The sequence below is a fragment of the Podarcis pityusensis genome (assembly GCF_964106645.2).
Source record: "Podarcis pityusensis genome assembly, chromosome: 7".
Lineage (NCBI taxonomy): Eukaryota > Metazoa > Chordata > Lepidosauria > Squamata > Lacertidae > Podarcis > Podarcis pityusensis.
The window spans coordinates 11,125,197-11,137,396 of NC_138031.1; the positions used below are offsets into that span (position 1 = coordinate 11,125,197).

Here is a 12,200-nt window from a genome sequence, read left to right on the forward strand (position 1 = left end):
CCTACGTTGGAGGCAGTAAACTTTTGAATGATGGTTGCTGGGAATCCTAAGTGTGGAGAATGGGCATTGACAGTCTTTGTTCCTTTATGGATGCTTGAAGAGGGCTGGTGGGTCCAGAACCTACACAGGAGGTATAGAAAACTTATGTTGGTGGGCACTGAAGGGAATCAGAGTCCTACACTACCCAGAAGGTGGTGGGAAAGAGGGATAGCTCCCTCCATATTTTAGACCACATGAGCTTACTCCCTGGGAGCTCCTATATCTCCGTCTGACTAACTGGTTTTGCAGCCTGAGTGACATTGTCACAATCAATCAAATGGGTCTAGGTGTGCATGCCAAATGCAAAAATCTTGTTGCTTTTTTAAAAGAGAGAGAGAGAGAGAGAGAGAGAGAGAGAGAGAGAGAGAGATTTGTTTGTGTGCAATAGCCTGTGTTGATTGCATTGCTATCATATTTGCCAGGTATGGATAAAAAGAAGAAGAAAAGGACCATGAAAAATGCATTTGTGTCGCTTTTTTTTGCCATTTAATATTGAAGATATCAGACAAATGGAGCTTGTAATCTTGCTGTGAAATCTGAAACAGTGTGCCTGGGCTCATTTGAAAAGTTTAGCAAATAGAGACAAGGATGTTGGAAGTCAGCAGCTGGAAGCCGGATGAAAAATGGTGATTGGGCTGAGAGCTGAGTTCCCCATGTAGAGATTGCAGGGGAGAGATCACAACCCAAATGCAGCTGCTGTCTTTGACATATAGAATTGTAGGGTTGGAAGGCACCCAAGGGTCATCTAGTCCAACCCCCTGCTGTGCAGGAATCACAGCTAAAGGATCCCTAACAGATGGCCATACAGCCTCTGTTTACCCAGGAAAGCAGATGGTTCCCACTCACATGCAGGGCATTTTTACTAAGTCACCCCAGTTAAAGCCCTCCTTTTCTAGGAGATTTAACAATCTCCATCTCTCATCAGGGCAATTTGCTCAAATGTTATCTCATCATATTTTTTAGCGTAAGATCTGCAATGTAATTTTTACTGAAGATGCCAATCTGTGGGAATATCTATCTATAGAGGATAGATAGATATTCCCACAGATTGGCATCTTCAGTAAAAATTTATCTATCTATATCTATCTATCTATCTATCTATCGATCTATCTATCTATCGATCTATCTATCATCTATCTATCTATCTATCTATCTATCTATCTATCATCTATCGATCGATCGATCGATCTATATCTATCATCATCTATATATATCTATATCTATATCATCTATATCTATATCTATATCTATATCATCTATATCTATATCATCTACTACATTTCTTTTAGAGATGTATTTACTCAGCTCACGTTTCAAACTATCCCATATCTGACCAGTAAATTATTTAACAGGCCAACTAATGACCACTTTCTTGTCTTTTGTGGATCAGACCAGTTTGAATACATTGTGCAGTGTAATGTTCTCTTTATCACTCTTCATTTCCCTTGGGATATATTCCTATATACTTTACAGAGTTTCTTTTTTCTTTTTAAGAAGGTAATTTGCATGATTTCAAAATTATCTGATGGAGAGAAGTTTGTTATCTATTGGGTAGTTTTTTATGCTCTAGCAAATAGAATGTTACAGACTACTTTTTTGACTTAATAGTGTCAACTGACAAGGGTTTTTGTTTTTGTTTTTTAAGTGATTTGTGGTAACTACATCATTTTAGTATTTGATAATTTGCAGTTCTGAAAGTCGGTATGTTTTAGTTTTCTCTTGGGTTGTGTTCTTCTGTTGCTGTTTTGTGGTTGACAGTGTAATCGCCATTAGCTATATGACTGGTTGTTCACTAAGAACTGTCCATGGTACTGATATAACCAGCCTTCCTTGCTCCCTGGACTTCTATGCAGGACCAGAGCAGGACAGATGGCTGTGTGGCTTTTTTCCTGCATCTTGTCATTCCAATGGGTTGCAAACTGCCCTGAGCGCAGTTTAACATAGAAAGGTGGTGTACAAATTAAAAATGACATGAGGATGGGAAGAGACTACTGCAAAGCATAGCGCCCCCACCTGATGGTAAAATGGGGAGAAGCTACAATGTGCAAAGAATCTTGGTGATCGTTGTCATTGTATGAGAAGTTTCTTTGCTCTTGATCATGGTATAGAAATACCATCACCGACTCCTAAAGTTCTCGTAGTTGGGTGTGGTCCGTGAGAAGAGCTTGTGGCAGTGAGAAGGAGGCAAGGCTATGTGAAGGAAGTGGGTGGGAGGGCAGACTCCACATGGCCACACCAGCCACCTCACCAGTGCTGTTGTGTGACCCACACAGCCTTCCTCAAGATCAACAGAACTTGTGGAGATCATCTGTGAAGGAACCAGTCTGACAGTCTCGCCTGCATTGCAGAGTGTAGGACTAAGAGATCTTTTAAGGCACTTCCAAATCTAGAGTTCTGTGATTCTAGGGAGCAAGCTGGAAATGACATGCTGCCACTTGGCTCAACAATTTGGCACTCTAGCTTGCATGTGATAGGTACTGAAAAATACTTGGGAGTCGAGTGTGGATTTCATGTTCTTTATTCAAGTCATAGTAGTGAGGAGATATGGAAGTTTCCCTGGACTGTCTGCTTTATATACATTATTTACACAATGGGCACCACGTGATTGGCTAATTCCGGGATTCTCCTGTAGACCAATCAGGTTGCGGATTCACTTCCACCTGGAATGGGATTGGGTGGCTCCTGCGGACCAATCAGACTGCTGCATTCTGGATCCTATTGTTCTAGGACCAATCAGACTGCTGCATTCTGATTCCTATTGTTCTAGGACCAATCAGACCTCTGCAATTTGGATCCTATTCAACTCAGTACATAACAGGTACGTAATCTAAGCGTGCTCATTGCTTGGTTCTCACAAGGTGGAGCCTGTGGACAGGTTGAGATGATGCAGGTCCAGCAAGCAGTTAGGGATGGAGGGAAAGATGAGCAGGAAACCAACAGGTGGTGTTTGAGTTTCAGACCTTACCTCCCATTAGTTCTGCCAGGCCTTTGGTCAGGGTTCAGTCTGACTCATTTTCTCTTTGTATAAGAACAAGCACGAAGGAGCATCCCAGCCTGATCACAGGTGCTTATAATATCAGTGGAAACAGTTGGTAATCGCCTTCAGTTTTAACCTGAAGATTGTCACTTGTCCAGTTTTAATTTTAATTTGTTTGAATTAATTGTGGGATGTATCTTAATTTATTAATCGCTTGTTTTTATGTATTGTCTTACTTGTATGATTTTAGCTGCTCTGAGCCCAGCTTTGGCTGGGGAGGGTGGTATATAAATAAATTTATTCTTATTATTATTAAACAAAAGCAGCTTGATGCAGTCTTTTCAGAACCATGGACAGGGCTCAGCAAGTAAAGATGTTGTTCCAATGAAAGCTCAGTCCAACTGAGCCCTTTCATATTTTCTGGACTTGACTCTAGCTCCATCCACTTTTTGAGGACTGCAAAGCCTTAAAGAGCCAGCCCAGCACTCTGTGGCCTCTTCATATTTTCTCACCCACCGTATTTTCCTGGTTCAGCAAACGGGATCTGTGAGGCGTGGGTCTGTTGAGTGAAAATGACAGTCCTCCAGTGTGACTAAGGATGAGGACTACAGTCATGGGTTATTGCAGACTCAGGGGTTGTCTCCTCAATCTGCTCCACTAATCCCCCACTCTCTGTGTCTGAGCTGCTGGCAATTGGGGCCATGGCACCCATAGAGTGCAATATGATGCGGCAGCTAAAAAAGCCAATGCAATTCTGGGCTGCATCAATAGGAGTATAGCATCTAGATCAAGGGAAGTAATAGTGCCACTGTATTCTGCTCTGGTCAGACCTCACCTGGAGTACTGTGTCCAGTTCTGGGCACCACAGTTCAAGAAGGACACTGACAAACTGGAACGTGTCCAGAGGAGGGCAACCAAAATGGTCAGAGGCCTGGAAACGATGCCTTATGAGGAACGGCTAAGGGAGCTGGGCATGTTTAGCCTGGAGAAGAGGAGGTTAAGGGGTGATATGACAGCCATGTTCAAATATATAAAAGGATGTCACATAGAGGAGGGAGAAAGGTTGTTTTCTGCTGCTCCAGAGAAGCGGACACGGAGCAATGGATCCAAACTACAAGAAAGAAGATTCCACCTAAACATTAGGAAGAACTTCCTGACAGTAAGAGCTGTTCGACAGTGGAATTTGCTTCCAAGGAGTGTGGTGGAGTCTCCTTCTTTGGAGGTCTTTAAGCAGAGGCTTGACAACCATATGTCAGGAGTGCTCTGATGGTGTTTCCTGCTTGGCAGGGGGTTGGACTCGATGGCCCTTGTGGTCTCTTCCAACTCTATGATTCTATGATTCTATGACTTTTTGCGTCCTCAAAGTCTGCCCACATGGTCAAATTCCTGGGTTTTACCCAGACAGAAAAATTGGGAAATTAGCCCACAGGTAGCTACAGGGCCAGAGTTGGATTGCTGCATTTTGCCTGATCAGTTAGCACCACTTTTGGAAACTCACCAAGCAATAGTGGCAATCCATATAATGGCCAGCTATATATGTTACGACTGATGTACAGAGGTTCTTTCATCCTGAGCCAAAAGATTTTGGCTTGAATTTTTGATGGGAGGGCCAATACTCCCAGCAAAATTCAGGGATTGGGGGGGGGGGGATTAACTGCCTCTGAAGTTCCTTCTTGAGGTCAGAACTCCCTCCGCTGAAAAAGAAGGGTGGCATATGAAGAATAACAACAACAACAACAGCCCTCAGGAGCAATGATGATGTAATGTCATATTGGAAGTAGTTCCTGATGGAAAAATTGTGCTCATCCAAAAGCAACCACAAGGAGCTTCAGAGTGGTCGATGTGCTCATGTGTTGCCCCCCAACTTTCCAAACCCCCATCAGCCACATTAAGGTAGGGTGATCGTGGCTCCACAATGAACAGTCATAACATGTAGATGGATCATAAGGAGGTCAAAACAATTATGGTTCTCTTTTATATATATATACATTTTATTGGTTTTTTTAACATATCATTTCCAACAATCATATAACATAGCTTCGTATCTTATACAATGTTTTAGACTTCCGTCAACACCTCTGATGATTTTTTTATCTTTATCACTTATTCTGCATTTCTTAATTTCTCTATTACTCTTAATTATCATTAACTAATAATTCTCCTTATAGTCTTTCTTGCAATATTTCCTTCCCTCTTCTATTTTTCCCTTTTTTATGTTTTGCAATTTCGTTACTCTTGCTTTTATTTAGTTGGGAAAGCTCTGTGGTGGATTGGCTAAGCCAGAAGAAATATATTTTTAATACCTTTATTAATTGGATTTAAAACAATTATGGTTCTCGAATTAAAATGTTGACCAGCAGAAATGGGAGACCGGCAGGTTTAGCTGAAAGTTACTTTTTAAAAAACATTCTTTGTAATTCTTTGGATTTGATACCCCCCCCCCCCACTTATCTTCTATTTCTTTTCTTGGCCAAGGCAAACAGAGCTGGAAAATCACTTTGTTCCTTAAGTGCATAGACATTTGCTGCCTCCCTGTGGACAAAGCACAACACTTCCTCTTTTCCTTGTGTGGACTGGAGAAGGAGGAAATCTAAAGATTCACAAATCTCTCTCTCTTGCCCCCCTTTTCCTACAAGCATCATTCTCTTTTTCCATAGATAGACAAATCTATGGGTGAAAACTCAAATGGCTATTACAGACCACTAGAGCCCATGCATGAAGAAAGTATGGCATAATGAGGGATGATTTGAAATGCCTTTGGTGTTCTTTACTGGCACAATTCTATAGTGCTAGATCAAAATTTCAGATCTATAGCCGAAGGAGTGCGACCTCTCACATTGTTTTATTTAAAAAACTTTTAAAATTCAAAATTAAAACAAAACATATTATCCAGAGACATATCACCCTTATCCCCCCATTTTTCCTCCCTCCCCCTCCCTCCCCCCACAGAACCCACCCACCCCCACCCCCGACTTCCCTCAGTTCCAGTCTTTGATTTCTCTAAAAATGCTGTTTTCTGCATGTTACACAGTTGTATAGCTGATTATTATCTATAAAAAGTTTGTGAATGTTTATTCAAAGCCAGCCAAGGAGTCCAGTTTGCTTTGTTGCGTCTTCAAATACTTTGTAAATGGTTCCCATTCATCTTTAAAGTCACAGTTATCCTTGTATGTCAGTTTTGCCAGTTCTGCATAGTCCATCAATTTTTCTTGCCATGATCCCTTAGTTGGGGTTTCTTCAGTCTTCCATCCTTGTGCTATTAAAACTCTCATGGTTGTTGTTTTTTTAACAAATGTTAAATGGAACATTTTCTTCAATTCGTTGTATATCATTTCCCAGTTTTTTTAAATTACCTTACAATCCCACCACATGTGATAAAATGTCCCCTCCTTTTCCTTACACTTCCAACATATATTTGAACTAGTTTTGTACATTTTCCCTAACTGGGATGGTGTCGTGTACCATCTGTACATCATCTTCATGTGCAAACTCTCACACTGACCTGCCTGGGTGTTAAGATCAACAGGGAAGTCTGTTCCCAGGGCTACTGCCCTCTGTGAAGTGACCCACTTCCTTGGAGAAAGAATTGAGTGCCTGGCTTGTGAGAATCTCTTGGGCAGTGAATGCCCACTTGTTTTGCAGGCCGGCCAATCCCTTTAATTGCCTTTGCATCCCAAATCAAAGGCACCCTACATTCTTGGTACCAGAGTCTTCTAGAGGACTACACACTGAACGAACATCTCCTAACATTCTGTTTTCCTTTTTTTATCTATCTCTTGTTCTAGGTTTCTGATAGTCCTGGGTTGCTTGATTTTAGCTGTTCTGACAACATTCAAGGAATACGAAACCGTTTCAGGAAACTGGCTTCTGCTGTTGGTAAGTTCAGGTGCTTACTTGGGATGGTGGAAAGGAAAAGGATACTGACTTATTCTACTATCGGTGCAGATGGTGCCAGCAGCCACTGGAGCTCACCTGGCTTCCCAATGTGGGCGTTGCTGTCAGGAACAGAGAGATAGAACAGGAGGGGCAAGGCAGTGGGAAGGACAGTGTTGTTCCAGCATTGAAGCCAACCTGATGGTTCCAACATCATGCCAACCTTTCTTCTGCCTTGCCTTTCCTCCTCTCAGTTACAGGCAGCAACATCCCTGTTGGGAAGCCGAGTGGACAATGTCTCCCAGCTCTGCAAACCTCTCCTGGGTGGCACCTTATAGGTTAACAAGTCAGCCGCCTTGAGTCCCATCAGTGAAATAGGTGGGGTATGAATGAATGAATAAAATGACATAGGTTTCATGGGTTCTCAAAGGTGTGGCACACCACACAGGTGAGGCAGGAAAATCATAGGATTGTAAAGGTGGAAGGGACCTCAAGGGTCATTGAGTCCGACCCCCTGCAATGCAGGAAACTCAGCTAAAGCTTCCATGACAGATGGCCATCTAACCTCTGCTTAAAGACCTCCAAGGAAGGAGAGGGTGGCAAGTGTGGCAGAAAGATTCAAGGGCAACAATGGAAACATTTAATCATTTCAGTGAAGTGTATTATCTATGTATATCTATATCTATCTGTAATAATAATAGGGGTTGCTAGTGCGTAAGTTGCCGCCACTCCTGGCTAGGTTGCCTGGTTAAACCTTTTCTGTCTGGACAGCCCTTCACTTCGTGGCTGTTTCAGTCGCTAGCAGAATCCGTCAGTGGGCGTTTCTTAAACCTTTTCCAGCATAAAAGCTGTTTGACGCCAAGTCTCCTCCTACTCTCCCTGCGCGGAAGTCTTCTGCGCAGGGAGGGTGTGGGTAGCGGAGGACCCGTGCTCTCCCCGCTGGTCTCCGGCGAGGAGTCCTGGAGCCCCCTCGCCGATTCCCCCATCTGCCCCCCTTTATCCCTGGTGTTACGCTGTATTCCTTCCCCAGCTGATGAGCTGCCTCTCTCCCTGCTGGGCCCTTCTCCAGCATCACTTGGGAGCCTTGCCTCCGCCTCTGGCTCCGATGTCAGTTCCCTGACACTATCTATCTATCTATCTATCTATCTATCTATCTATCTATCTATCATCTATCTATCATCTATCTATCTATATCTATCATCTATCTCTATATCTATCTATATCATCTATCTATCTATCATCTATCATCTATCTATCATCTGTCTATCAATCATCTAACATCTGTCTATCATCTATCTATCTATCTATCTATCATTTATTTATATCTATCTATATCTATCTATCTATCTATCTATCTATCTATCTATCTATCTATATCTATCTAATCTATCATCTATCTATCATCTATGTATCTATCTATCTATCTATCTATCTATCTATCTATCTATCTATCTATCTATATCTATCTATCTATCTATCTATCTATCTATCTATCTATCTATCTATATCTATATCTATATCTATCTATCATCTATCTATCTATCATCTATCTATCTATCATCTATCTATTTATCATCTATCTATCTATTTATCTAATCTATCTATATCTACCTACCTACCTACCTACCTACCTATCTATCATCTATCTATTTATTATCTATCTATTTATCTACTCTATCTATATCTATCTATATCTATCTATCTATCTATCTATCATCTATCTATCTATCTATCTATCTATCTATCTATCTATCATCTATCTATCTATCTATCATCTATCTATCTATCTATCTATCTATCTATCTATCTATCATCTATCTATCTATTTATCATCTATCTATCTATTTATCATCTCTCTCTCTCTCTCTCTCTCTCTCTCTCTCTCTCTCTCTCTCTACCTACCTATCATCTATCTATTATCTATCTATATCTATCTATCTATCTATCTATCTATCTATCTATCTATCTATCTATTTGTCTATCTACCAATCAAAAGCAGTATTCACACCTCTCTTCAAGAGCATTGGCCTCTGCAGTTCTCCACGACATATTGTTGGGAACAGGGATTTTCAACTCCGACAATCATGAAAGATCAGAAAAGAGAAAGGTTTCTTTGTGTTGATGAGAAGATGGGAGTTTCTCCCCAAATGGACCTAATATAAATGAGATTACATGGCAAAAGTGAACTCACACCTCTCATGGAGTCTGTATGCATACTTAAGGTACACATGAAAGAGGCTCATTTATAATTATATGTTGGGAATGATTAATGTTCTTTTGTAGCTGCATTGTTTTATACATGCTGGATGTCCCACAACCATATTATGAGGTAGCCGTGTTCCATGTCATAAATCAAGCACTGCTAGGAGTTGCTTCTTTTTGTTTTCCAATAAAAAAAATCAGTGTGGTGTGAACAAATTTTTGTTCTGAAAGTGTGGCCCAGAGAATAAAAGTTTGAGAACCGTCTTTCTAGAGCAGCGGTTCTCAACCTGTGGGTCCCCAGATGTTATTGGACTACAACTCCCATCATCCCTGAGCTCTGGCCTTGCTAGCTAGGAGTGATGGAAGTTGTAGTTCAACAACATCTGGGGACCCACAGGTTGAGAAAGGCTGTGCTAGAGGGTGCAAAGCAAGGGTCATGAGTGTTGTGACTTGGGATGTTGTATGGCCTGGAGAAAGTCCTATGGGCCAGATAGGGGGACACCTTTGACCCCCCCCAGCCCAAGGTTCCCCCATCCCTACCTGACCTTACTTGCTCTCAGCAAATTTCTCCTTCCAACGATTTCTTTCAGAAGCTATGACTTTTTGCGACCCTGCAATGTGTGTATTTGGTAATATACGTTGTTTGGTTACTTGTTTCCCATTCTGCGTAGGAAACCTTTGCCATTTTCATCTTTGGAGCAGAGTTTGCCTTAAGGATCTGGGCTGCCGGCTGCTGCTGTCGGTACAAAGGATGGCGAGGGAGGTTGAAGTTTGCCAGGAAACCTTTGTGTATGTTGGGTAAGTACAAGCCTTTCCAGGGGACACAGGTGGCGGTGTGATCTAAACCACTGAGCCCCTTGGGCCTGCTGATCAAAAGGTCGGCGGTTCGAATCCCAGCGACAGGGTGAGCTCCCATTGCTCTGTCCCAGCTCCTGCTGACCTAGCAGTTTGAAAGCACTCCAGTGCAAGTAGATAAATAGGTATCACTGTGGTAGGAAGGTAAATGGTATTTCCACGCGCTCTGGTTTCCGTCATGGTGTGTCCCATTGAACCAGAAGCGGTTTAGCAGTTTAGGCCACATGACCTGGAAAGTTGTCTATGGACAAATGCCAGCTCTCTCGGCCTGAAAGCGAGATGAGCACCACAACCTCATAGTCGCCTTTGAATGGACTTAACCATCCAGGGGTTCTTTGCCTTTTTTTTTAACCACAAGCCTTTCCATTGCTTTTCTTTGTGGTTCTCTATTGCTTTGAAGGGTCTAGCAGGGTTGGGGACTGGGTCAAACAATCCACGAAAGGCAATTCTTCACTCCCAAGGCTTTCAATATCTACCAATTCTTGTACCTGTCTCTACTTCATTCTTGAGGTTCTTGTAAAGTGCTCAAATCTTCCCATCTCTGTTTAAGGAGACAAGACAGGTTTTCTTCCTTATCTGAGAAAGATCTTACTTTAATTTTTTGCTCCACAGATATCTTTGTACTGATCGCCTCTGTGCCGGTAGTGGCTGTTGGCAACCAGGGCAATGTCCTGGCCACGTCGCTGAGAAGCCTCCGTTTCCTTCAGATCCTGCGAATGTTGCGGATGGACAGAAGAGGAGGCACCTGGAAGCTCTTGGGCTCCGCCATTTGTGCACACAGCAAAGTAAGAAAGGACTGTGGGGCTGGAAGAAGAAGGGCCTCAGATTATGAAGGCAGGGGCTGGGTCAGTTTATACGGGGAGAGGTGGTCTTTGAAGTATTGCGGTCCTGAGGCATTGAAGGTTGTTTGGGTCAAAACCAGCACTTTGTTTTTTGTTTTTTTAAAAAAATAATATTTATTACTTTTCCAACAATTTAAACATTACAAAGAAAAAAATAAACAATACAATACAATACAAAAACAATACATAACACTAAGCTAACAAAAACAATTTAAACTAATAAAACAAAACAAAAACAGTTTAAAACACATCAAATAGTTTCAATATCTTATCTTTCATTCACTTATTTCCATGACCTCCTCACACCTCCCTTTTTGTATTCCACTTCTATTAGTTGTTTCAGCAATTCCTTTCCATCTTCCTCTGTTTTCTATCCTATAATTATCTTAACACATTTTAACCTTATTTTTCCCTTTAATTCTCTATTAATCTATTTATACTTAATTCCTTATAACATTTCTACTAAAGCCATATAACTTCATTCCAACATTTTTCTAACATTCATTAATTTTACAATATTTCTGTAAATAGTCTTTAAACTTTTTCCAATCTTCTTCCACCGACTCTTCTCCCTGGTCTCGGATTCTGCCAGTCATTTCCGCCAATTCCATATAGTCCATCAACTTCACAAAACCAGCACTTTGAATTGGGCCCAGAAACTAATTGGCAGCCAGGCTGTCAGGGATCAGTTGGCAGAGAAGGGGGGAGAGACCAGAATGTACAGAGAGCCGTCTCCTTTGATGAGCAGCTGCACTTTGTCAGAGGGAGAGGAGGAGGGACTGTCAGGAAACACGGAAAATGAGAGGGAGGGAGATCCAAAGGCTGCTATAGTAGAGAGAAAGGAGCAGTCTCCGGTGCTTAGGTTTTCATGTAAGGAGAGGAGGAAAAGGGGGGGGGGTCTCAGGAAGTTTCTCTGCTGGAGGGGGAACAGGCATGAGCCACTTCCGGCAACTGATAGTGACTGAGGCAGACATGCTTTCAAGAGCTCCGTACTGTACATAGTTTTGGACTTAATAAATCTTGTAAAGACATGCTGGAATCCCGGACAACCACCCACATATCACCCTGTCACAGGCCATAATTGGTGTTATATGCTAGGGCTGCCATATTTCAAAAAGTGAAAATCTGGACAGAAAAATTGGTTTTTTTCCTGCAAAAATTGACATTTTGGGGAGCTATTTCTGAGGAAAATTGGCAAAAACGACACTGCCTACATGGGCTGCCATACGTCCAGATTTTCCCTGACATTTCGCCGATTTCTGCCCAGAAACTGCTTGTGGCTGCAGTATTCCGGATATGTCTGGGAAATTCCAGACATACGGCAACCCTATTATATGCTCAAACCATCTCGCCCTGGTGAGCAATAACTATTGGGTCTTCTGAACTAGGAACATCATGGTCTGAGGCCAAGA

At 42.0% G+C, this 12,200-nt stretch overlaps 1 protein-coding gene across 1 annotated transcript in view; it reads left to right on the forward strand.

Moving 5' to 3' along the window:
- KCNQ3 (potassium voltage-gated channel subfamily Q member 3) overlaps positions 1-12,200 on the forward strand; it is a 175,632-nt gene that overhangs the window by 142,103 nt on the left and 21,329 nt on the right. Inside the window, exons 2-4 of the mRNA XM_081012929.1 lie at positions 6,802-6,892; positions 9,763-9,889; positions 10,559-10,731. Of these exons, the coding sequence (XP_080869055.1) occupies positions 6,802-6,892; positions 9,763-9,889; positions 10,559-10,731 (391 nt within the window). The remainder of the gene's footprint in view (positions 1-6,801; positions 6,893-9,762; positions 9,890-10,558; positions 10,732-12,200) is intronic.